The sequence below is a fragment of the Narcine bancroftii genome, chromosome 11 (genome assembly GCF_036971445.1).
Source record: "Narcine bancroftii isolate sNarBan1 chromosome 11, sNarBan1.hap1, whole genome shotgun sequence".
Classification (NCBI taxonomy): Eukaryota; Metazoa; Chordata; class Chondrichthyes; order Torpediniformes; family Narcinidae; genus Narcine; species Narcine bancroftii.
The window spans coordinates 95,924,559-95,952,495 of NC_091479.1; the positions used below are offsets into that span (position 1 = coordinate 95,924,559).

At 38.6% G+C, this 27,937-nt stretch overlaps 1 protein-coding gene across 6 annotated transcripts in view; it reads left to right on the forward strand.

Annotated features, from left to right (window-relative positions):
- Window positions 1-4,080: 4,080 nt before the first annotated feature.
- The window catches only part of ano6 (anoctamin 6), a 72,235-nt gene continuing 48,378 nt past the window's right edge, over window positions 4,081-27,937 (forward strand). Inside the window, exons 1-5 of one of the 6 annotated variants that reach the window (XM_069904127.1) lie at window positions 4,118-4,160; window positions 5,001-5,048; window positions 12,739-12,780; window positions 26,146-26,216; window positions 26,672-26,806. In XM_069904127.1, coding sequence (XP_069760228.1) covers window positions 26,783-26,806 — 24 coding nt within the window. In that variant the 5' untranslated portion in view covers window positions 4,118-4,160; window positions 5,001-5,048; window positions 12,739-12,780; window positions 26,146-26,216; window positions 26,672-26,782. Of the gene's footprint in view, window positions 4,161-5,000; window positions 5,049-12,738; window positions 12,781-26,145; window positions 26,217-26,671; window positions 26,807-27,937 lie in introns of those variants that run through there. The other 5 variants (XM_069904131.1, XM_069904128.1, XM_069904132.1 and 2 more) reach the window with 5 other exon arrangements.

A 27,937-nucleotide genomic window follows, 5' to 3' on the forward strand; every position in this document is an offset into this window, starting at 1 on the left:
ATCAGTGTTCCAATTCCACATCTGCACATAAGAATTACATAGGGATTTGCAACGATTGTTGGATTAACGCTGGAGCAGGAATTATTTTGACCAGAGCAACTAAACAGTATAATTTTCAAGTCACATAAACAAGCACTTAACCCTAAATTAGATGCGAGTTTTGTTAGTTTTTTTGAACTGTTCTTAAAATCTTGCCTTACATCCACTTGTCACTTTCAATTAGATAATTACAGCTCTTTGAGTAGGCAACATTAGCCCCTTTTCCACTGGCATCCCAGTTAATTGGCTGTGCAATGTCCTGGGATAGGAAGCCCTTTGTGCCGTTTCCACTCTTAACTGGCCACCCTTAAATTGCTTTTCCACTGAATACACTCATCTCCAGGGATGAGTGTTCTACCTTCAACTGGCAACAGGTGACTTTGTGCAGTCCTTTTTCCACTGATTTTATCAGCATGCCGGCCTCAGCAAACACTGGGGATATGAGTAGAGGTAGAGGCGGTTAATCCCCGGCGTGAAATGACATAATTGGACGCCAGTGTTCGGACGGTGTTCCTTTTCCACTGGACCCTGTCCTAGTAAATTCCCAGTTAATTCCTGGGACAGGGTACCAGTGGAAAAGGGGCTATTGACAGTGTGGTAAAGAAGCTTGCCTTTTGACCACTTTCCCATCAACATTTTTTTTCTGTTTTCAATTACTACCAGCCCAAATGATGTGGGAACAGAGTTTTGAAATCCGGTTATCTTGAAACCTTCCTACTTTACACCACATTAATGTTACTACCTATTTCTACCCAGTTCACTATTTAAAGACTACTGTCAAAGATCTGTATTTCCTTAATAGAAATGTCACAGCTTAAATCATTAGGCACAGTAAAAATTAGATCTAGAAAGGGAATGTATAGAAGGATGGTCAACTACTCCACAAGAATCCGTATTTTAGGGATGCATGAATATGTATGTTTTTGTGTTTATGTGTGTGTGTGTGTGTGTGTGTATATTAGATATATGTATATGTATATTTATAGATACACACACATACAAGAAAATAACCATTCTGGCAAACAGCCTCAAATTTCAAACGTTAACAGTTTTGCTTTTCTCAGATGCAGTCTGACCTGCTCAGAGCTTCAGCATTTCCTGTTATTACATTCTTGCCACTTTCAGCTTTTACAATAATATAAACATTAGAGAAAAGTATAAATCTGAAATAAAAATTGAAAGCACAGGAAATGTTCAACAGGTCTTGGATCTGCGGAGAGAGAAATTTTGGCATTTCAGGCCCAAAAAAACTTATTTTTTTTGAATATTTTACTTTTGCAGGCCAAAATGCTTTTGATTGAAGTTCATCAACCTGAAAAAGGTGGTTCTGTTTTTCTCTCTTGACAGATACTCTATGCAATGTAAAGAAAATACAGCCACTCTGACAACATCTAAATCTTTTAATATTATGTTGTAACATATAATAAATGGTGTCTTTTGGTGGCATGAATACTTTTTAGAATCTTTGCAATTTTAAGAGATAAACTTCCCCATGGCATTGGCCTCATGGATATAATCAGAGCAATGTAGATACTGTCGAAAGCTCTTTGTCAGTACATCTTAGTCGCTTGCTCTCCTTCACAAGTTTATCACAATCATCATGCTACCATGTATATTTTTGTAATAGCCACTGTGAAATCAAATGACTATTGTTAAGAGAAATATTTTCTTGGAAGCTATGGAGAAAGTGCAGAGGAGATTTAACAGGATGTTGCCCGGATTGGAAAATAAGTCTTATGAGGCAAGGTTAGCAGAGCTGGGACTTTTCTCTTTGGAGCGAAGAAGAGTAAGAAGTGACTTAATAGAGGTCTACAAGATTCTGAGAGGCATAGACAAGGTAGACAGCCAGCTTCTTCTTCCCAGGACAGGAATAGCAAACACCAGAGGATATCTGTACAAAGTGAGGGGAGGAAAGTTTAGGGGAGACATCAGTTTTTTTTATGCAAGAGTTGTGGGTGCTTGGAATGCATTGCCATGGGTGGTGTCGGAGGCTGAAACATTAGGAGCATTTAAGAGACTCTTAGACAGGCTCATGGATGAAAAATATATTAGAGGGTTATGATGTAGGGAGGGTTTAGATTTTTTTTTGGTACATATATATAGGACGACATAAAATAATGGGCTGAAGGCGCTGTACTGTAATTTTTTATGTTCTGGAATGCAAATTGAATCGTAAAGTAATAATTTCTCCTGTTTTAATTTCTGTTATTGTATCTCCGATCTTAGCCACATGCGACTATTTCTAATCTTATTATTCGGTCTGTATAAACATTAACTAATTAATTATTCATTTTCTTGGCTTGGGCCCTATGATTGGTTCCTGGGCTACCTTAATGGCATAACATTGCAGGATACCAGAGGTTCTCTGGATTGATGTCTGGTGGTAATCAAAGTCAGAAGAGTGAAAGCTTGCATCACGGAGATCATGAAATCACAGTGCATCTCAAATCAAGGCTGCAGCAAACCACTGAAACTGATTATGTCTTGTTAACCACTTGCCAATTTTGAATCCTTGCTATCATTAGTCTCTTAATCTGTTGCCTTTTATTTTACCAATAGATTTATGATGTAATTCCTCAGCCTGGTGGAGCTGGCTCTGATATTCCCAGCTGAAAGATGCTGTGTGCAGGATGGAAAGGGTCCTCAATAATTTTGTGTGCCCTCTTCAGACAATGATCCTGGTAATCACATCGATGAGGGGAAGGAGACTCCATTGAAACTCTCTGCCACTCCTGTGGATTGACCTTCAATCCATTTCTCTGCAGCCACTGTACCACACTGTGCTACAGCTGGCCAGGACGCTCCTTGATAGAGTTCCTATAGAAGGTTAACGTAATGATGGCAGGTAGCCTTGCCCGCTTCAGCCTTCTCAAGAAGTGCCCACGCTGTTGTTCTTTCCTGACGAATGAAGAGATGATGAGCGTCCATGATAGGTCACTAGTTAAGTGAACTCCAAGGAACTTGATGCCCTCCACTCTCTCTCCTATAGAGATGTTGGTGTAGTGGAGGGTGAGAATGCTGAAGATTGCATGATGCATGTTTTGCACCGAGGACTGGAGAACACTGTTTCATTGGGTTGAACTTGTAGATTCTGAAGACAATAAACTTGACTGACTGTTTCCTATGTTTCATTGAAGAGCTTGATCAAGTTGGCGAAGCAGGCAAAACTACACTTGGAAAATACAATATGATTATTCATTCATTGCTTGAATTACTTTGCCTTTATTCTACTTCACTTCAGTTCACAATTTTGTAAAATGAATATATTTAAGCACACTTAATGCTGTTGAATTTCTTGCCGATCAAAATACTGCACATTGTATATTGGTCAAATGTTGTAGACATCGCTGATATTCAGATACAATTCCATGGTGTTTTTAAATATTGTTTTATATTAATACCAAGTCCATCGCGGGCATGGAACTCCCCTCCCACAAAGACATCTGTGTGAACCGCTGCCTTAAGAAGGCACCCAATATCATAAAGAACTTCCATCATCTTGGTTATTATCTCTTCTCGCTGCTGCCTTCAGGCAGAAAGTACAGAAGCCCGAAGTTCAGCTCCTCTTGGTTCAGGAACAGTTTCTTTTCAAAGGCTAATAGACTCTTAACCCTTCCTGATCTACCCCAACAATAAACTAGAAGATTAACCACCAAAAGATTTCTCTGCACTAATTATAACTGTGAATATTTATATATTTATTCTTTCAATTTGTTATCTCTTCTTCTGTTTCATGGTACATTATGATAATTTATACTGGACGGATACATGGATTGCATAGGCTTAGAAGGATGTGGGCCAAACGCAGCCAGGTGGGACTCGTATGGATGGGACATTCTGGGCATCGTGGACAAGTTGGGCCGAAGGGCCTGTTTCCAGCTTACGACTCGATGATTCTATCGTTGATGGTGTAACTTACATAGCTGTGTGGTTGCAGCAAATGAGAATTTTGGCGCATCTGTGCCAAAGGTTAGCAGTATTCAATTTACCAGTGTTAAGCACATCATAAATGTTCTGTTTTTTTTTGTTTTTATGCTGTAGGAGATGAGGAGATATGTGTACAAAGTTACATTCCCAACTATGGATCACTATGTGTGCAAGAGCAACAGACAACGGATCTGGTAAGGCCACTTGGGACCTGGGGAAAATCAGTAGAGAATAGTTAAGAGAGTCCTTATTTCCCAATGACCTCTGGAAAGTAGCTGTATTATATGAAATGAAATATATATTTTCTATTGATTTCTAACAAATATCATGCTTATTTTATACCTTGTAAATCACTACCCTACTATAATATTTTGCTATATGTCTCTGGTAAATATATCAGAATCTCTCCTCACATCTCCCTTCTGAAAATCCTTCATTTAATTAGGAATTTACCAAGCACAGCATAGTATGATCCGAAACCCACTATTTTTAAAACTTTGGCAGAATATGATGCCGCAGCCAATAATTTAATTTCCTATTTTCCGACTCAATGGAAGATCAGCTGCTGACAGTCTTTCACTGTTTCCTATAACTGACGAGATAAGACAGAATGAATAATGCTAATGCCTACCATCCCTCCTGATTTGAGCACAGGAGAAAACAAAGGAAGATAGAAGTTAACATTACTTTTGCCATAGTTTTTCTCTCTCTCACTCTCCCACCCCCCCCCCTCTCTCTCTCTCTCTGCTTTTAAAAGACCATTGTTTATTAAAAAGACTTTAATTAATATAATATAAATTGAAGATTTTTGAAAATGACTACTTAACAGCACTTGGTCTCAGTTTATTACAATGTTTTGTCTGAAGCAGGGTCTGGACTTAACCAAAGAAGATTTTTAAAAGTATTCCATTGTATCTGTAATATTGAATAAAAATGTGCACAAATCCGGCAGGTAGTGATGTCAGTACCGATAAGCAGTTATGAATTAATTTTATTGTTGAATATATGTAACCTTTTCACCATACCATTGACAGGGTCCATATAATAAAGAGTCAACTTGCTTAGTTGGTTCCAAAAATGCGGTAAGATAGTACTACATGTCACAACTCTTCCGGTGGAAGCTTTTGGGGAATGGTAATCTTGATTTAAAAAAAAATAAGTTGAAAACCGAATATTTGGACATTATAGTCGTTGCCAAACAACATTAATTGTCAAATTTATTGAAAATCCTTGCTCTGGCCAGGCTTCTTTCACAAAAGTTCTGACAGGTAATTGTGAAGGTAATTACTTCTGCGAGTTCACCACACTTTAACAGTTCAAAATCTAAATCTGATGATGCTACAATATGCTTAATACTAATTGCAATCTTGAAATGAGCACATTAGGAAAAGGCGAGGTGCAGGTCTGAAGGAGACTATTTTTATCCTTCTAGTTCTCCAATTCTAGACACCTATCTGTTAACAGTTTTTACTGTCAAATTTTGGTCATGGAAGTCTTAACAACAAGGTTGTCTGATCCATGATACACCATGCCACTTGCTCACCACCCTCGGTGAAAAGTGCACATCTTCCATTTTCCTGGATTTTGATTGTCAAGCATTAATTACAATCCCTCTGGTCAGAAAAGGAGATATTAAAGTCTTTTTCCTTCTATACTCACAAAACTCATGCCATTATTATACTTAATGTGTAAGGTCAGCAACACAAATTTATGTGTGCTTGTGAATATACTGCCTTAATATGTCCAATGGCAGTGAATTTGTCTACGGAAATGTTGGAAGTCTAATTTCTGTTAACCTCCCCCCTCTCCCAGTTTCTCTCTTTCACTCATCCCTTCAGTCTCCCTTCTTCCAGTTCCCAATCCTTTCCTTTCCTTCTATCAGAGAGCTCTCTTTTTTAGCACTCCATCCTCTACACCCATCACCTTTCTCTTCGATCACCTGTTACCTCTTGCCTGTTAGCCTGTGCACCTCCCCCTTCACTGGTTTGTTTGAAAACTTTTGGAAAATGAGCCATGCCCTACAGAGCTTGGGTAAGTTGATCAAGCTTCGTATAATCCAAACCTATAATCGTTTTATATTTTGATTATGATTTATGTTTAACTTTATTTCAAGGAACAATTTTAACTGTTGTTTTTATGTGTTTGGCAATTGCGTTATTCATCGTGAAAATCCCTCAAAGATAATGAAATCAATGAAAATGATGTCAAGGTTTAATCTTTTCAGAATGCATGTGTGAGATGACCACTTCACCAATTTACTCAGGAATTTGCAATTTATCCCAGAAATTTTTGAATAATAAGCATGGCAACTTTAGACAGCGGCAATAGTGGAACACAAATATTCATGCAGAGACACAAGTCTCTGATTTGATGTTTGACCAAGAAAATACACCTGATTTTGAGATGATATACATGAACTAAAATCTTATTTAAGTCCATATAAGCCTACGACTTTCAATATCATTTCAGAATTCTTCAGTGAGAATAAAAAGATAAAGTGCTGAAGTGAATATTACAAGTGTCTGCCAACCATAACATCACTCAATCATCTGGCAAATCATAATGAAGTGCTGCTCTGTTTAATTTTCCATTGTTTGGGATGTGGATGACATTAAACAAATCACTGTAGTCTAAAAGGTTGACCAAATTATTATTATTTTCTGACTAATAAAACTAGATCAATGGCAACACTTAAAGAAAATGTTTTTGGGGACCCTGCCCCTCATTAATGGTGTAGTTTTAAATCTAACGCACTATGAGTCCATTTTTTCAGCAAAAAGGACCATGTTCTCTACGATCCACAGTGCCGGTGACTGCGGCAATCCTTTTATGAGGGGAGGATCCTGCAAAGGGTGGAGAACTGTTGTTGATTTTAACTGACAGCATTTTTAGAAAGCATGAGGTTCAATTGCCTTCCAGGCATTGCACAGGTTTTGCCTTATCGTGTACTGAAGTTTGCGATGTTTTCAATTTTATGTCGGGGGTGGCCACAGTTGTTATTGTAGCACGTTTTCAGCCTCACAGCAAAAAGAGTAACAATATGGAGTTGTAATGATGATGTTTATTGTCATACACATTATCCCATATACATATGTGGCGAAATTCTTAATGCTGCAACTAAGCAGGCATGTGTTGAAAACTAGAAGAGTGAACTAATTGAATTAAATCAAAAGAGAGAATAAATTCTTTATGTATATCTACCTTAAGTAATCCTAGTGCAAGAAAAAGGCAACTTGCGATAGTTCAGACAGCCCTTAATCGTCATGCCAAGGGGAGGTTCAAGAGTCTGGTAGCCATTGGAAAGAAACTGTTCTTGAAACTAGAGGTGCTGGTCTTCTGCATGAAGATAGTGGTCAGAAGAGGTTGTGACCAGGGTGGTGGAGGTCCTTTATGATGTTGGGTGTCTTCTTGAGGCAGTGCCTCACATGGTTGTCTGAATTGGATGGAAGGTCAGTCTATGATGGGCCTGGCTATATTTAGCATCTTCTGCAGCTTTCTGTATTTGTGGACAGTTGAAGTCCCAAAGCGGGATGTTGTGCAACCAGATAGTGTATCTTCCACTGTGCATCTGTGCTAGTTTTATAGAGTATCCAATCTCCTCAGACTCCTTAGGAAGTAGAAACTCCTCCCTCCCCTCCTTCCTTTCCATCTTCCCTCCCTCCCTCAGCATGGTGGAATTTACAATGTTTTGAATATTTGTAGATCAGTTTTTAGAAGTATTGTATCTTCTTGTGCATTGTCTCAGCTGAATCGTATGTTTCTACTTTGTAACAATCATTCAAACAATTAGCCTAGATAGGTTGCTTCAAGGCTCAGGATATCCATGGGTTAAGTAATATTTATTGTGGCCTATTCAGTGAGTTGTTTTTGACGGGCACATAATTTTGTTACAGATTTTCCAATTTCTTCTCAATAATACTTTAAAACTTATTCGACTCATCTGGGCTTGTAATAGCCCAATTTTGTACCTGATCTAATGAAAAGTTGTACATTGGACCATGTTAAAATTAGAGTGGCTTGTTTTCAGGCAGATTATCAAACCTTTCAACAAGGTCAAGGTCGGGGTTCAGCTTCAAAGATCTCCTGCTGAAAATATTCCTCCAGATTTAGATTGTTGCCCAGGATAGTTCTTCCCCATTAAAGTTGGCCGGTTTTCGTAGATTGGGCAGCTGCATGTGCTGGTCTGTTGTGTTGCACACTGCTTTTGCCTGAATATCTGTAAAATTTCACCAGGTTCAGTTTCCCATTTCACCTTGTTTTCTGTCAGTGGTAACCAGCTGAATTTTGACCCGTTATCAGTCAGAGTCACTGAGCTGCACAGCGCAGAAACAGGCCCTTCAGCCCAACTTGTCCATGCCACTCTGATTGCTAGTCTGAGCTAGTCCCATTTTTCCGCATTGGCCACAATTTTAAATTTAGACTTACAGCACGGTAACAGACCCTTCCAGCCCCACAAGCCTGTAGATTTTGAAGAATGGAAGGAAACCGGAGCACCTAGAGAAAACCCACACAGGTCACAGGGAGAATGCACAAATTCCTTCTAGACAGCGCTGGATTCGAACCTGAGTTGGTGGCGCTGGCTCTGTAACAGTGTTGTGCTAACCGCTACACGAACCGTGCCACTCCTTTCTTCAAACCTTTCCTTTCCAAGTACCTGTCCAAATGTTTTAAAAACATCACAATTATGTCTCTGTTTACCACTTTCTCTGGCAGCACATTCCATACCTCTCACCCTTTGTAAGAAAAAGTTGTCAATCAGAACATCTTTAATTCTTTCCCCTCTCACTTTAAAATTTTGTACTCCCCTTCCTTGGGGAAAAATACTGTGACCATTCACCGTACCTCATGATTTTATAAACCTCTACAAGTCACCCCCTCTGCTTCCTATGGTCAAAAGAAAGCAGTCCCAGCCTGTTTCAAGCCAGCCAGTCCTGGCAACATTGAATCTTGTTTCCAACTTAGTGATAGTGTTGCAGTGCTAGCAACCCAAGTTCGAATCCAATGCTGTCTTTAAGGAGTTTTCATGTTCTCCCCATGGGTGCATGGGTCTCCATTGGGTGCTCTGATTTCCTCCCACCCTTCAAAAAAAATGTACAGGGATTGTAGGTCATTTGGGTGTAATTGGGTGGCACAGGCTCTTAGGCCAGAAGGGCCTGTTACCATGATGTATGTCTAAATTTTAAAAAAAATTAATAACATCCTTTCTGTTGCTGGGTGACCTGAACTGCATCTGGTACTTTGTGTTGTTTCATCAACATTTTGTAAACCTATAACATGTCGCAACTCCTGTACTTAATGAAGGCAAGTATGCCAAATAAGTTCTTCATTATACATCATTTTCAGGGAACTACATACCTGAACCTCTAGGTCTCTTGATTCCACAACACTGTCCAGGGTCTTGCCATTTACTGTGTAATTTCTTCCCTAGTTTGACTTACCAAAATACAGTAGCTCACACTTGTCATGGTGTAAGTCCATCCTTGGCCCACTTCCCCAGATGATCTATCATCCGGTAATCTTTGAGAGCCTTCCTTGCTGCTGGTGTCATCCACAAACCATGTAAACTATATTGTCAACCAAATTGTTGATGAGCAAGACCCAGCACCAGTCATTGTAGTTTGTGGCTGTTTCCATTCACAGTTGCTGATCGGTATCTTGATTCTAAAAGTCTATTCCTTCCATTGGCGCTTGTGGCATGGAAACTGAAAAATCCCAGTTCCTCACCACCTGAATGAACTTGCAAACCATGAACTTCTCCTCTCTGCTGCTGTTTCAAATGACCACTGTCTCCTTGCTTGTCCTGGCCTTGAATATGCATGCTATCAAAACGTGACCTTTCCTTCAGTTACTGACTATAGGATCACTTTTCGTTCACATACACGGGTATACAGTACAATATATCTATGCATGTAGCCTGCAAATTCCTTGCAATTTCCCATTTCTAAAGAGGTAACTATATCTTGTTCTGTGCATTCAGATGCATGCTAAAGTCTCGGGAATGAGAGGAATGTCCTGGTGACTAACATATAAAGAATTCCAAATATGAGAAGTAATTGTGGAATAACTTGAAGAGTGATCTATGCAATCGGACCCATCACCTTGCTCTGCAAGGGCCTAATTTATGAACTGGAACAAGTTTTTCAATTAAGACAACATTCTATTTTTGTCACAAACAATTTTTTTGTCACCATTTGAGACACTTAACTCATGACGGTGAGATAGTTCATCTCCCATGTGAAAATAACAGAAGGATTGAAAATTCATTAGTGGATGTGAGGCAATGGGGAATTCTCCTGTTTTGCGATGAATCCCAGTCAGAGACCGAAGGCTTAATGATGCTTGTCAATATATTTTTGCAGCAAACTTGGTTAAAATCTCCTAATGCTTCCTAATTGAATTAAGGCAGCTGAAACTTATTATTGGCGTCTTTGAGACAAACCTGTTGGTGAGTTTTCTTACAGATCCATAAATCTTTCCTTTGCTCAAGAAATTTAGCCTTGCCTCTATTTACAGAACAAGTTCCCCCTGCAGCAGGCCATATGTTAAGTATCATAATTATCAGTCCCATATGTATGCTCCTATACAACTGAACAGTAAACAAAGTGATTCGTGTCAGTGAGATGTTCATGAGTTGAAATATGATCAGAAATGTTGATACAGAATATTCTTAAATAGTAAGGAATCAGAAGCAGTGTTATAAAATTTTGAAGCAGGCAATGCAATTACATAAAGAATGAATTTAAAGTGTAAAGAATCTCTCAAAGCAATTCACAAAAAATACTGAATGTAACCAAAGCCCCAGCTCCTCCTTTGCTGAAGAGGCTCTGTGTAGTGGATACATTTTGAGTTAAAATTATGTTGATTTGAGTGTCATCCTTGAAGTTGTGATGAAGGGAGTCATGGTTGGCGTAGCAGTTAGTATAAAGCCTTTTCACTGCCAACTATCGGGACTGGACCGTCTGTAAGGAGTTTATACGTTCTCCCCCTGTCAGCGTGGGTTTTCTCCATGGGCTCTGGTTTCCTCCCACCATTCAAAATGTAACAGGGGTGTAGGTTCATGGGATGTAAATTGGGCAGCACGGATTCGTGTGTCGAAATGGGCTGTTAAAAAAAAAAGTAAACCACGAGACCATGAGATGACTTATGCTAATTCATCCTACAAGAAGTTCCCCGGAGATGTCTCCATTTGAAAACTAGGTTTATGCTTTAGAAAGCTATTTAAAGGAGGTCTGATGATGAGTAAAAAATAAACAAGTTTTAAATATCAAGCAAGTTCATGTGAGTTGAAATATATGTATACAAAGTTGGTTAAACTTTTTGATTTCACTGTGTAGCACCTGTTTCAATCCTTAATTATTGCAGTAAAATATTAAAGTATTACAACACTAACATTTAATTGGTGAAGTGGTCACAATCTACATGTAAACTAACAGCATAAAGTAATTATTACTGATATTCAGATAAGGCCAGATAAAATTAGTCTGTTGTCTCTTTAAAAAAAAAACCATGTGGAATAGAAAATGAGTCAAACTAGAATACTAACAGCATGTTCACATTCATATTAAATGCCCAACCCCCATTTATCCTAATTAGCAACTGAAAGTCATGCTATATAATGACTGACTTATTTTGATTGTTCATAACTAGTTTTAAGGTGGAATTGCCCAAAATATGGCCTCCTGTGACAATTCTTAGATCTCCTGAAGGAGAGCAGTTCTGAAATGGAGTTTCTAATTTTCCATGGGAAACGAGAATTGGGGAGAATACAGTAGAATAAGCCATTCATCTGTGATCTCCCACTAATTAGCAATAGGAGATCATAGCAAGGTTTCGGAGGGGGGGGTGGGGTGGTGGGGGAGGTTGTCAAAGAGCGAGTTAGGCAAATAGTCTTGGGTCAGGAGGGTTTTCGGAGGGGTGAGCAAGGCAGGTTTAGAGAAGGAATTTGGATAAATGAGAGGGATAGAAGGGTAGTGCAAATCATTTTGGGGTAGTTGTGATGGGTTGGATTTGGGTCACTCATTAAGGAGCAAGTTAAAGAAAGAATCCCCCTCAAAGAAGAAGAATGCTTTGGATCCCTGTCCAGGATCTTAACAAGTGTGGACCTGCATTAATTTTCCTCCTGCATTTACTTTTTGCATGAAGGAGCCACATGTGTAGTTTGATGTCACTTAGCACATCAATGTGTTCTAAGAACAGGAGTTCCCTCGATCTACTGGCTCATTGTCTTAATGTCTGACCTACAAGTGAGCCATTAAGCCCAAAGATTAGGGCATTTCTGATTGCAGACAAGGCTGATTAAAACAGAAGAATTTGGACTGTGTAAGATCTGGCCTTATTCCGTTTCTTATGATCAGTACTAACAATTTATTGTAAACCACGTCTGATTTGAATCTTTCATACACTGAATCTTCTAAAATTGTCAATCAATTTTTCTTAAAAATATGATTATAGTAAATTGAAACTAGCACTTTACTGTGAATTATACAGAGTAAATGCTGGAAACATCTTATTAAGTTTGGAGTCAGCAATGTTTTTGATACTGTGAAAGCTTCTTAATATAAATGCTCATTACTCTGGATGTCTGGTTCATTGTTTGTAGATTGGTGTACCATTAATTTATTAAGCTCCACGAATTCAGAAAAGTTTGCCGGTGAAATTGTTTTCAAAATGTGGATGTTACTGGCCCTAGAACTGAAATGCTCTCCCCCAGTGGTGGAATAGTTTTATGTTTGTTTCATGCTGCTAATTAATCTGATTCTAACTATCCCACAGCTACTCACTCTGAATGGTGCTGGACTCATAAGCAAGTGCATGGTATGCTGCTTTCTGCTGCGATGCATTAATGTTTGCATTTTGTTTGCTTCATGTATTAATTTAACTTCTTAAAGAATTTACTGGCACTCTGGTTTCAAAGAATCTCAAAAGCTTTTATAATGCAATGTCATTATCTAAAATAAATGTCGATTTATTATCTGTATGGCGATGACTTTCTGATAGCATTTTTGATATCTCACTAGTATTCTTTTTCAATCACATTATTTGCAAGATATTTTATTCTTTCAGCTTGCTGTTAAAGTAATCCAGAATTGTGACTGCACGACACTCAATTACAGTCATTAAATAACATTCTGAGCCTTCAATATGGCAGGAAGGAAGCATCTGCTGACAAACAGCAATGATTTATCTACCCACAATGTTGAAAAAGTGGCATCCAGAGCCAACTTTGCAGACATGAATTCTTGTGCACATTGGTCTGAACTCCTCCCCTGGCAGTCTTCAGTCTTTTTTCTGACACTTTCCTGTTCTTTGCTTATTCCTTGAAGAAAGGCTCAGGCCCAAAATGTTGGCAGTATATCTTTACCTCCCATGGACGCTGTGAGACAAGCTGAATTCCTCTAGCATTTCAGTGTGTGTTGTATTACCATCACAGGATTATGCAGTCTTTTATGTTTCTCTTCATGTTGAAAGAAGGAGTGTGCTCCTGAACCCCTGTGATACTAAATTAACACTGTGAACTTCAGGGGCCAATCCACAGTGGCAAAGAGGATCACTGGAGTCCCCTCTCCCCCACCCCAATCGACATGATCGAGCGGAATCATTGTCTGAAGAGGGTGCACAAAATCATCAAGGATCCCTTCCACCCTCCACACAGCATCTTTCAGCTGCACCCATCAGGGCAGAGATACAGGAGGATCAGAGCCAGCACCAATAGGCTGAGGAACCGCTCCTTCCCCGGGCAGTGAAAATGCTGAACGACCAAAGGAACTCCTCTGACTAACCATCCAAGTCCCTCATTTGTACAAAACAATATTTACTTATTTATTTTTATAAGATAAAATACTTGTCCTGCTTATGTATTATTTTTCTGTATGCATGTCATGTCTGGTTGTGTGCCTACATGTTTTGCACCGAGACCTGGAGAACGCTGTTACATCAGGTTGTTCCTTGTACAATTAAATGACAATAAACTTGACTTGTGTACCTTTGGTTGGGGGGGGGGGAAGAAAATCTAAAGGTGAGATAGCAGCCAGTCCTGTGCTTCAGCCTAAGGTTGCTACAGGATTCATTCAACAGATCACTCTGTGGTTTTGAGGGAGTTAGGGCTGCACTCTGACTCCTTGTTGAGCATCTTATTTTCTCCAAAGTTAAATATGACGTCATATCATGTAATCATTGATGATGAGTGGGTGGGACAGCAACTTTCCATCTGATCAGAATTACTTGTCTCACAATAAGAGAAGCGAAGACTAATACATGACAATGATATGAAGTCAATTTCACTACCTTGTGTTCACTCATCCCAAACAAGGCTATTAACAGATCTGATGTCAAGTTTGCATTAATAATTATAGATAAAGTACTGAAAACCTCTTCCCAATATTTGACTAGGGCTGGACAAGACCAGAACATATGAATTAGTGAACCATCCTCATTCTTAATGTCACAAAGAGAGCTGATATTAAGATAAATACGAGCTAATTTAACTTTTGACATATAATCTTTATGCACAACTTTAAATTGAAGTAGTGAGTGACGGGCACATAGAGATGATGTATTTATCAACTTAAAAATAGAATTCCAAGAATCTTCAGAAATTGAAATATGGAGGTCCTGCTCCCATATCTTTCTAATTTTGTCCAATGAGTTTCAACAAAGCATCATATACAACAGATATTAACCTTTTCTGAGATGGTAAATTGTTTCTATCAAATTCATAACAGGAGTCTGACAGGTTTGCTAATTAAGAAAGTCCCTAATATACAAATATTAAAATAAAATGAGAATTTGGTTAATTAAATTTGGTAGAAAGTTGCTCAAATGTGGCAAGATTATTATTTAAAAAAATCATAAAAATGTTTAATACCTATTCTAAATCATTCCTGAAAAGCAGAGTCCATCAATGAAGGTTGAAAAAACTAGTTTGATGGAATAGGACTAACAAGAATAAATTTATGGAGCTAAAATGTTTTCTAAACTGAAACCAAATCCTAACCATATATTTGACCACTAGATTATCAATCTTTTTACCAATAGGAAAAGGCAAGAACGTTCCAAGCAGCAGGCCATTTCTATTTGATTTTCCTACTCCGTGTCTCCCAAGGACTCCGTCCCAGTTGTCGCTATCTATCCCCAACCTAGCATTGAAGTCGCCTAAGATGAGTTGGTCGCTGGCAGGGGTTGATTGAATTGTCCGGTCCAGGACCTCATAGAAACTTTTCTTGTCTTTATCTGAACTCATGAGAGTTAGTGCAAAGATACTGACATTGGTGATATGCCGAGACTTAATGAGAGGAAAGCGGAACTTCACGATACGTTCGTTGATTCCAGTGGGTAGGGTAGTGATGTTTTTCAGCAGGGCACAGTTTTGATCGCAAAACCTACTCCGTGAATCCTGTTGTCAGTCCATGGTTTTTCCTTTCCAAAAGAATGTATATCCACTCACTGCTTCCTGTAATGAACACTTTTTAAAAATATCTCAGACTTCAGAGTAAGGGCGTATTGTTGGTCTAAAAACTTTATTTGATCAGTAAATGCAATCCTTTCAGATTAGCTGTTTTATTTTTACATTTTCACTGTATACAAAATAATTTGTCCTCTAATATAAGACAATTAAGCTAGAAACCTCCAAAGAAAAATTGTTATCAAAGAAAATTACAGTTTGTTCCTTCATAAATTTTAAAAAATCTGAACTGAGAGTAATATTGAATTGAAGTGCCAGAGTCTAACAGATTGAGGTAAGTCAGGAAAGCTCCGTGATAAATTAAAGTTCTTGGTGATTGTTATATCATAGAAATTCACGAAAACAATTGTATTTTCAAAACAATAACTTTTATTAATAACAATTAATAATATAATATCTTACTTAACTCTAAACTTAACTCCAACTGTGTGCAATGTGGATTACCCAAACCATTACAGCTTAGGCACAGTTCTAAAAATGCCAATTCAAAGTTCATTCTTAGAAATCTTGTGTTGAAACTCAAAATCTTTAAACTGAATTTCAGAAGTAATTATAGATTAAGAGAGACACCGAGTCATCATACTTTTCAAAACTCACAAATTCTTAACGAAATGTTTCTTAATTTATCACAATTCCCCCCCCCCCCGCCCCCCTGCATAGAGGTTACGGAACTAGTGACTTTACGATGTGAAGCTTCCATGACCTAGGCTCGAGTAAATGAAATGACCATTAAAATTATCACAATCCAAGTATGATCTACCTTTTTTTCTTACCTAGATATGGGTCAGTCAAAAGTGACCATTACACAGCATCACTGCTCTCTCCTGACAAAGAGAAGCAGCCGAAGTGACCATCTTCTTCCAAAGTCACTTTAGTTCTGTCTTTTTAGATGGTTGAATATTAAAATGCTGTTTTTTCAAGTGTCTTTAATCACATGACTGCTTGAGCAATGCATGTTTCTTAATTTCAATTTCTTAAAAGCCTGAATCATCTGTCAGATGGCCTATTATATGAACAGGTGTTTTCCAGAGTAAACATTCCATTGTTTCAGTATTTCAATTGAACAATAAACAAGCTGTTACACCTCTGAACATAGGTGCCACAGCATCTGGTAACTCAAATTGTTATCTCTGCGTGTGTCTTTCCCTGATCCAACCCCCCACTGTAACTTTACTAAAATATAATATAACATAAAGTAAAGATTAAGAATAACATAACCCTACAACAGTGATGCAACCCAATAGTAGGTAGAAGTGTGACGAGAAATGAACTGATAGACCAAGAGGAGACCCAACTCTTCCCTGCCTTGGGTATGCTGTTACTCCTTGGAAGTCTCTTATTTGTAATCTTCCCTTTGTCACATGTTTCAAACAATGGTGAACTGTGGACCAAAAAACACACAGGTGACTGTAGATACTAGAATCTGAAGCTAAACTCAATATACTGGAGGGACTCAAGTAGCATCAATGGGAGAAAAAGAATGGTCAATGTTTCAAGCTGAAATCCTTCATCAAGACTGATTAAATGTAGCAGAGAAGCTCTAGAAAAGAAGACAGAATGGGAGAGGTAGGATGGGTGTCCCATATGGGATTGGTGAACCAGGTAGAGGTAAAACATGATGGACAATGGCAGTAGCTACCAGTCAGAGGGAGAGGCAGCAGATTGCAGACAAAGGGCACGAGAGGTGGAAAGATGAGTTATGCTTTGATGAGTTTCTCCAGTAGATTGTGTTTGGAATGGAGGACCAAACGTTTTCCACACTTTCTCTATCAAGAACTCTTTATTCTCTATCACATAGTTTGTGCAAATTTTGCATTTCATCAGCAAGATTTTCCAATTGCCTCTAATCTCTTCAAGATAAAGATTTAATTTTTCTCATTTTAACACAATACTTTGGCCACTCCATTTCTTTCTGTTGCGTATACAGTGAAACTCCTGGTGTCTGAAATTCAAGCAACTAGCAACCTCCAGCAACCAGCAAAATAAATAATTACAAAAGATGTAATCGTATTCCTCACCATTTGTTCACCAATGCATTCAACCTCAAGCAACCGAAAATACACTTATCTGGCATCTCCCAGGGTTTTACTCACCACTGGCCTACTGCTGGGGGCAACCTCTGTACCTGCAGAAGAGCATGGGGACAAGACAACACCTGGCTGGCTGTCAATCAGCTGACCTGAATAGACCAAGCCCCACCCGGTCGGGAGTCAATCACCCTCCGGGATGTAAGCCTGAGCCGGCCCTTCGAAGACACTCTCAGAGTTTACAGCAACTCTCTTCACAGCCTGCTCTGTGGAAGTTTATGTCGAATAAAGCCTGATGTACAGTCTTTTGGTTTTGTGTGTTTGCTTCTGACCGACAGCACACCACAATAGTGTATCAAGATTTTTCTTGCTTTTTGTTTAACATTAATTTCTTTAAGCAACCACACTCTACATAGTTCATTACAAAAATGTTGCTTGGTCATTTTAGTAATCAATATATTGCTTCTGGCTTTGTCATTTTATATTTATGATAAGTTCTTGCACAGGTACCATGATCTCTCATAATAATGGGGTCAGTGCCATGTGTCTGTCAGCATTGTTTCCCGTCTTTGTGGTTAGCTTCAGCTCATTAAGGTGTTTACCTGTCAATGTTAATATTGTCAAGTCCTGACATTGTAGATATTTGGTAAGGCTCGTGAATTTAACTCTAGTCTTGGCAGCAGATATCTTTATTGAATTCAACCCAGTCTGGCAGTGGGCCTATACAGAAATGAACGATATTATCTGTTCATGGTCTTGCTAGAACCAGTAACTAATGATGCAAATTTTGTTCTCTCTCTCTCTCCCCATCCTTGTAAATTTGATGATTAGTTACTTTACTAATTTGTTAATCATCTGTTTGTAATTATAAACTGTTCTCTGATCTGGGAGACCATGTGCCCATTATTTAATGTTCCTCATTAACAAAAGACTTAAAGCTGATGGGGCTTTTTTTTTTGTTTTATATAATTGGTACCCAGAAGCAATCTGATCGTGAGCTACATTACCATTTCATCCCTTGTAGTTACACTGCAGGACTATGTAAATCACTTTGTAGTCAAAAATAATGCAAACATTCTTAATCATGAGATAAAACAACCCCTAATCACGTTTCTATATATAGAACCATAAAGTTACACACACGCTATATTAAATAATTATAGATTCAGTAGCATTCTTTACAGAGATTAACAACTGATTAGGTTTTTTTATTAAATTATATTTTAATATATTTAGAGGCTAGCAGAACTATTGTTTTAAAGTTGAAAGTTTATTTTTATTGTCATATAAATATATTCTAAATGTAAAATTTTGTACTCTAACTGTCATAAGGCAAACAAAGAGCTTCATGAGCATTGCCCGGCACCCCAACAAAAGGAGAAAGAGAGTTCCTTCAGCAACACTGAGTGTCTGTGAATTCACCTCTAGCACGTCTGCAGCGCCACATACTCCACATCAGTCTATTGGCAACTGGAGCTGCAGATCCAAACCTCCTATACAATTAGGAAGCCTTCGGCATCTGAGTCCATTCAAAAGTCCTTCTTGCCCTCAGCACCTTCTCAAATCCCAGTTCCAATACTTGGTTCCCACGACCCTGTGTGGGTCCTTCTACTGCAAGATGCTAACCGCCCACAGACCATGTGGATCCTTCAACCGCTGAGTCCCTCATGGTATGCTGCCATTGTCATTGTCCTGTAGGGTCTTCTGTGCTTCTCCATCTCAACGGGTGGGGATAGGGGGAGGGAGTCTGTTATGCAGCTCAGCACAGGTGGGCATAGACCCTGTGTTTGAAGGATTTAAAAATAAACAGTCAGCTCCTTTAACAGGCCTTTTAGAACCTGTACACAGCTGTCAGTGTTTGGATCAGGCAGCAAACCTATGTGGAGCATAGGTCCATCTTATGTCTCCAAGCCCTGCTCTCCCACATCTACTGGTGCTGTGGTTACACATGGTTGGAAAAGGGGAATGCATTGCTTTCAGGATAAAATTTGCCAACCATTCCATTGGCATCCGAGAACATTGCTTTCACCTCTGAATGAAAGAGTACCAGAAACATCTTGGAAAGGGTTTTATTTTTAATATATCACTGTTCAGCACACTAAACAGGTAAATAATTTCTTTAAGCAGCAATTTTATACTAATATCAAACTCCTATTTATATCCTGTCTCAACCTGCATTTCTGAACACATGAGATATAGGAACAAAATTAGTGTTTATACTGTCACCAAATACTGTTTTGTGCTAACAATTAACTCATACAGGAGCAACAACATGAAGGACTCACCAGTGTTATTACAATACCTTTCAAAGGTTTGCCCTGGGGCAAGTTGCAATGATTCTCTTGCAGATGTTCCTCATGGATTTGAGTGTCAGTGGGAGAATGATCAGACCATGTGGAGGGGGACAAGCTTCTAGAACAAGATGGGTTGGAAGGCTGTTAGTGGGAAGCCATATCTGCCATACCGCTCCAGACCAGACATCCGTGGGCTTGGCTTGAGCAATGAGCAGTGTTTTTCCAAATCAAAATCAGTTAATCAGATCAGGGGTACGCTAATAGTTGTCCACACATGGTACCCTTGAAACACCTCCACAGTTTAGCATGCCATGGATTGCGTGCATAATACTTTACACCCACTTCTTGCTCTGACACTTGCCTGTATTGGGAATAATTCTACTTCCTCGTTTTCTTTCTGCTGATACATTGCGCGGGTGAATGTCCGTGTCCCTGGCAGGAATCACGAGTATTTTATTCTAGTGGCATTCCACAATGAAAAGAAAATCCTTGGAGGAAACAAAAAAGTATCAGTGCCATAGACCACTTCCACTTTCTCAAGACTGTACTTCATAATGCAAGTAATTTATTGAAAGATTACCTGACTGCCCTTGGAGGCCATTTAAGTGATGGCCGGAGTCTGAGTATCCACAAGAGCACTTCCTTTTCTAACAAACGACATGCACCATGAAAGAATCTGGAAATAGCTGTCAGGTACTGAAACCTGCGTTACTGGAAGTAACAATCCATTTAACGTTTTGAGAAAGATATGCTGCCATCTCTGCAATGCCCCAGGTTGTTGGACCAGGAAAATGTTGTGATCCTTTGACATTGGACATAGGCTCTGTAGCAGATTTTGCAGTGATGAATGAACAGATTTTCCAGTGCAGTTGGATGGCAGCAGCTGCAAGGGGTTGGGGGGAGATGGGGGGGGGGTGGGGGAGATGGGGGAGGGGGGTGGGAGGAGTGACATCCAAGAGGTGAAAGACATTTAAAAGTGAAATCATGAGAGCTCAAACTCAACATGCCACTGTAAATGATCCAAGGCATTCTGGCAAACTGGATCCAAAATTGTCTGGCCGATGGGGGACAGAGGGTAGGAATAGAAGGCTATTCTTCGGACTTTATAACCGAGATGTGGTGCGCTGCAAGGATTGGACCTTTGTTGCTTGTGATATATTCATACACGGCTTGGAAGAGAACATAGGTGGCCCAATTAGTAAGGATTGGGAAATAGATGGATACATTGTTATTTGCTTTACAATGATCTTTTCTGAATATCACGCCACTGCCCTGTTCTGTACAAAATAAGCAGCATGCAAGGCTCAGTTTTTCCAACATCATCCTAGTAAAATGTTCTGCTCGAACAATATATCTGGAATATGTATCTGGTCTTTGTAAGCTTCACGACGCCCTCAAACACTTGACACCATTGCATTTGTCTCATGCGTAGATTATATCCTGTAAACAGTATCACATCACCCAAGCATATTACAGAAATGGGTGAAGCAAGCAAATAAAACTGGAGAAGGCAAGTTACTTCCAGATATGGATTCCCCTGTTAATTCAAGTTTGTCAGGCACAGTTCACAAGGGGTAAACCTTACCAGTTAATAGAACATACTAGCCCTTCGGCCCTTGATGTTGTGCCGACACATCTATTCCTACCAAAAATAAATGAAATCCTCCCTACCTCATAATTTCTATTTTTCGTTCATCCGTGTGCCTGTCCAAAACTCTCTTAAATGCCCTTAATGTTGCAGCGTCCACCGCCACCACCCCTAGCAAGACATTCCAGGCATCCACAACTCTCTGCCTCTGACGTTTTACCCTAAACGTTCCTCCCTTCACTTCGTACAGATGTTCTCTGGCGTTTGCTACTCCTGGGGAAAAAAGACACTGGCTGTTCAATGCTGAGTTTCTGAGGATGTAGTTAAGTTTATACATTCTTAGGAGTGTGAAGGGGTGGAAATAAATTCAGAAGTTGATGAGCTTAGTTGGGAGTTGCTTGGATGTGCCAGATGAACATACTATTGTTGAAAATTCTTATCCGAACATTGAACTTGTTTGAGGAGAAGAACTGCTGGCAATGAAACTTTCAACTCTCTCTTCAAATTGTCTCCTAAATATATATGCAGAAGACCCCCATTCCACCTTATTGCACCAAAACCCCCATTCCACCTTATTGGGCCTCCTCACTCCTGAAAGACATGCAATATCTCTGCAACTTCCTCCAAAATCTTCAGCATTTTAACAAGAAATTTTCTCTGCTCTCCCCCACAGCCAGTCATTCTTCTGCCTTTTACCGATCTACTTCTGAATGATTTTTCTGGCACTAATCACCTCTTTTTAAGTGGGTCTTATTAGATACCACAGAGCATTGAAGCCCACTACTGATGTTATCAGTCAATGGCTAGTGCTGGAAGCAGCTGACAATCATGCCATGTGTAGCATAAATTTGATGTGCTGTCTGTATTGCAGTGAATAGGCATGTTACTTGTGCATTGAGATTCTGTGGTGGTTTTTGAAATATAAGTAATTTATCTCACAGGTAAACCCAGAATATAATAGATAACATACAGAAAGAAATATTAGTTTTATATGTAAGATTACATTATTGAATGAAATATACAATACCTATTTGGGTGGCACGGTTAGCATTGGGTGGGATTGTTAGTGTAGTGGTTAACACAACACTGTCACAGCGCCAACGACTGGGTTTCAAATCTGCAGCTATCTGTAAGGAATTTGTATGTTTTCCCTACGTCTGTGTGGGGTTCTTCCAGTTTCCTCGCAAGGTTGTAGGTTAATTGGGCGGCACAGACTTGTGGGATGGTAGAACCTGTTACCACACTGTATGTCTAAATTTAAAAAAAATTATTTCTTTGAAAAATAATACTCTTTAATTATTCACAAATTACTTCTTGTAAAAGAGCTAACATTTATTAGTATGTTTAAGTAAAAAAATAATGACAACATTCTTTCAACAAAATACTACTGTTTGAGCAGTTTTATATTTCAATTACCTGCCAAAGTTTTAAGACAATGAGAAAATGCACATTGATGCAGTATATTTATAAAGACTAATAGTCTCCCATTGAAAAAAAAGCATTTTCTTTCAATGTTACTTGTGTAATAGAGATTCAGAGATGAAGTCAACACATAATAAAATGAGATGGAATGGTTTTCCATTAGATGCTTTTCACTGTACAAGTGCTCTGTTTAGTCTTATTCATGCAAGCCATACTTTCTTTTATGCCAAGTGACATCTTTGTTAACCAACTTTCAAAGAGTGAGCTGATAATAAACTATTATAGGGCTGCCCAATTAAGATTCTTTTCAGATTTTTATAAGGTAGGAGAAAAGCCAGACTGGCTTAGAATGGAACTATATAAACTAGGGGAAAATGTTTTGGAATATGTACTTTATAAATGGAATGAGAAGTTAGTGCAACATTAATAGTCTACCAATACTGCACCATATATTAATATGGAGTAGAATACACTTAGAGCGAAAGTTAATAAACTATAAAATACCAAATATGTTGCAAAAACAAAACCAGCTAATACCTTTCACAATGAATAATATTTATTTTAAGGAATGGTCAAGAAAAGGAATTACAAGAATAATAAAAAACTTTTCTGGGCAATACTGAACAGCGAAAAGATAAATATGGAATATCGCATGGTTCAATATTTTCATAACTATCAATTAAGAACATATTTAAAAGAAAAGCTTGGAAATGACCTAAGGTTGCCGGAAGGTAGTAGCTTTGAATATATAATCACAAACATTATGATAATTAAAAACTTTATTACAAACATTTAGATTAAATTACAAGACAAAAGAAAAGATGAAGCAATATATGGACCCAAACGCCGTTGGGAAAATGACTTAAACCTACAAATAAATAATGAAACTTGGAAGGAATTATGTGTGGGCTCCATGACAAATACAATAAATGCTCGGTCTCGAATGATACAATATAATTGGCTTCGCAGACTATATGTTACACCTCAAAAATTAAAGGAATGGAACCCGACATTATCTGATAAATGCTTTCGCTGTAAACAAGAAATTGGTACAATGGCACATTCAATTTGGACATGCGCAAAAGTGGAGCCCTTTTGGGAGGATTTAAATTCAATACTAGATCAAATTACAAAAGATACCAAAAGACCCCAAAATTTTTCTGTTTAAGTAATATAAAAGACAAAGAGTTAAAATTAAATTTAAACAGATTCCAAAAACGATTTATCAAGATTGCATTAGCGGCAGCTAAAAAATGCATTGATGATAACTAGGAAAATGGAAACACCCCTGAAAATACAGCGGTGGCTCACAGAAATGAACCAATGTATCCATTAGAGAAAATGACATAAATTAAGAGACAATTATGCGCAATATGAACAAATTTGGGACCCATATATAAAATTTATTGCTATCCGCAACCTTGGGCCTCCAGCTCTTAACACTTAACAAGAAATAGTATACGTAAGGAAAAAGCGAATCACTCAATATTTAAATGACACGCTCCCTCCTTCTTATTTTTTTATTTTCTCTTCTTTCAGTTCTGTTTTCTCTCGATGGTTATTGGTTGGGGGGTGGTGGAAGGGAGGCATGTTGGGGAGAAAATGGAAAAAGTCACTGTATGTATACGTACAAAGTTTGTGTAAATATTGTTAGAGATTGATTATATTGTGATATATTAAATAAAAATTAAATATAATTTAAAAAATTTTTAAAAAGAGTGTGCTGATTGATAATAAACCAAGAATTCATAAACCATATTGGTTACAACATGCATTTTTTTATTCTTTGTTAGTCCTCTATTAAACTGTCTCAAGCCATATTTTACAAGATATCCTGTTACATCCAGTTAGTTCTGTGCTCTTGATTAGTTGAGCTGCCATTAGTGATTATTATATTCAATTGAAACATGGAAGTCTTGCAGAAACTATGATTGGAGTAAAAATACAAAATAAATGCTGGGGGGACTCAGCCAGTCTCACAGTGTCCACAGGAGGTAAAGATATATTACTGATGTTTCAGGCCTGAGCCTTTGAAGAAAGGCTCAGGCCTGAAACGTCATAATGTACTGTATCTTTACCTCCAATGGACATTGCAAGACCGGCTGAGTTATTCCAGCATTTACTCTATATTATTATTATATTCGAGTTCAAGTTTAACATCATCCTATTGTACAAACTGATGAAACGGTGTTCTCTGATCCACAGTGAATAAACATGCAAACACGCAGCAAGACATAACACACATACAGACAAATGATATGTTTGCAGTACATATAAAAATGAATAGATATTGTTTAGTAAATAGTAGAGTCACAGAGTGTTAGTATGAGCTGTTCCATGGGAAGAAGTTGTTTCTTAGCCTGGTGGTTCTGGCATTGATACTCATGTATCTCTTTCCCGATGGGAGTAGCTGAAAGATGCTGTGTGTAGGGTGGTAGGGGTTCTCTACAATTTTGCGTGCCTTCTTCAAACAACAATCTTGGTAAATCTCGTCGATGGGGGGGGGGGGGGGGGGCGCGGTAGTCCCCAGTGAATCTCTCTGCCACTCTTATGCTTCTGTGGATTGACCTCCAATCCAGTGTTCTACAGCAACCGTACCACACTGTGATGCATCTAGCCAGGACACTCTCGATGGAGCTCCTGCAGAAAGTTTACAGGATGGTGGGGGAAAAAGATTTTGTCACATTTTTTAAAGTATCTAACCATCTTAGTCCTCAGAGATTTGTTCATGATGGATTCATCTTCAACTGATTCATCAGTGAACTTTCCTGGTGGTAAAGTCAGGAGTCAGGCTGCTCACTGACAATTCTGCTCATAAACTCTTTTCTCAACGGGTCTGATGTTGAGATAGCTCAGCCAGACTACTGAGTTACTCCATTATTAATCAGCCTTGGCTGGCAACTGCAATCTCATCTCATTTTTCAAGATTCAAGATTCCTTCTATTGTCATGTAATATTGCAAAAATTGAAATAAACATGATATATTTCTTTTGTCTGCCATAAGGCAAAGAATCACTCTCAACATTGCCCATCGCTGCTAACAATAAGAGAAGGAGAAGTCAAAGACACTCAGAATCACTGAGTGTCTGTGGCTTTGCAATCAGCACTCCCTCAGCCACTGCATCTTTCCCTCGCCATTCACAGAACGATTTCTCCTCCCCTGCTTGCTGGTGAGCCCTCCATCCCTTCTCCACCTATTACCTCCTGCCTTTGGGACCGTGCTCCTTGCCTACCTTTTGTTTGGACACCTGGCAACATTTTTCCATACGTTGATGAAAGGCTTAAATCCCAAAACGTTGGTCATGTATCTTTATCTTTGCTGTATAAAATACATTGTTTGGCCTGTTGAGTTTCTTCAGCATCATGTTTTTTATTGCAAACTAATAGAGTCAGTCCCTGACAAAAGAAGAAAACTAGTAAAATGAAAAAAAGTAACTGCAAAAGATTCTTTCCGAAAGGTAGGTAACAGGTCAATAATGTGAATGAAAATGCTTTAAACAATTGGAAATATTTCAGCTTGCACTATCTCTTGCTGCTTTCCTTCATATGTTGGCTTTCCTAACAATGTCGTATGAATGCACACTTGGGAGTTTTTATAACTTAATAAGTTGATCAGGGTTTATGCTGCATACCCTTTCCTATATAATTATTTGGCTGAGATTTTTCTATAACATTATCCTGGGTTCCATGGTTTAGGGGGACCAACATTATATGGCATGTGGAAAATAGAAATTATATCTTTGGCATCTGAACAAACAATGTTGCTGTGGCTTAGTCATATATGGTAATCCGTGTACCTCTGAAACTTTGACAAGTGTGCAAATGCTTGATTGCAATGCGTTTGGATTGTAACCCTCTCATTATTTCTGTCACCTGCTTTGAAATGAAATGTGCTGTGATTTGCTCGATCCAGGTTGAGTTTAATGGTAATGAGGACTCTGTGTTTTTCGATGATGGTCAACGTCGAATTGACTTTGTACTGGTATATGAAGAGGAGCAGAGGAAACAAGGCGATCGAAAGAGAATGCGATCAATTCTAAGCAAAAAGGTGCATCCTGTTATCCTTGCTATACTTTATCAATAGATTTTCTATCACATTGAGCAACAAGCTAGAAATGAAACGACCATTATTGAGGGAATATGCTGCGTTCTCCTCACTTTCTTTCTCCAAGTTTAGATCTAGGTTAATTTTTATTGAATTTTGCATGCGGTCTTTGAACTTGTTCTTATTCGCATTATCTATCCAGATTCCTTTTAGAATAATTTACTTGTTTAGAGTGTTCTTAATAGTATTCAAGAACAGAGAGATGATTTCCTTCCATTAAAAAAAAACAGACAGGAAACATTGCTTTAGAGAATCTTGCATCTTTTGAAAGTCCTGAAACAACTAGAAACAATTTAACCCTTTCAATGTCTAAATAGTTTGGAAAAAGGTAGAAATTTTTAAACTAATCTCTTGTATAATCCCTGATTTATATGGTCGTACTGATGATAATTAAGAATTTCAGTTTCAATTTGATAATACTAAACAGAATTTAATGAAATAGTTAGTCTGAGATTTAACAACGTAACACTTGGAATCATGGATATTAGAATATTAATGGAAAATTATAATTGCATTACTGTATTTATGGTAATGTGGTTCGCCAAAACAGTACCTCTAAGTGCTTAACTTCTGAGCAATGCAACAACTCCATAGTATCTGTTTCAAAGACCAATGTGTTTGAAGTCTGGAATGCTACTTTAGTGCAGTTGAGAAAGTGGTTAGCAACAATTGCAAACAATATGCAGTTTTCTTTGTTATATGACACCAGCCAGACCCAAGATTTAAGTTCAAGTTCTAATTTATTGTCATCTGACTGCACATGTATGAAACCAAATGAAACCAAATTTCTCTGGACTGGGGTCCCCAAAATGGTTGATATCAACCCCCAGGGGTCAATGAGACCATTCGGGGGGGGGGGGGTTGATAAGTGCCAGGGGGTCGATCACACCAGGGGGGTCAATAATGCAATGGGGGGATGGAGTCGATTTAAAATAGCACCTCCACCACCCACTCTCCCTTCCCATCCAGAGCCCCCCCCCATCCAGCACCACCAAACCTCACCCTCACCCCCACCCCCCATCCAGTGCCGCCAACCACCCCCATACAGCACGAGTGAGGGCGCTCCGGTTTCCT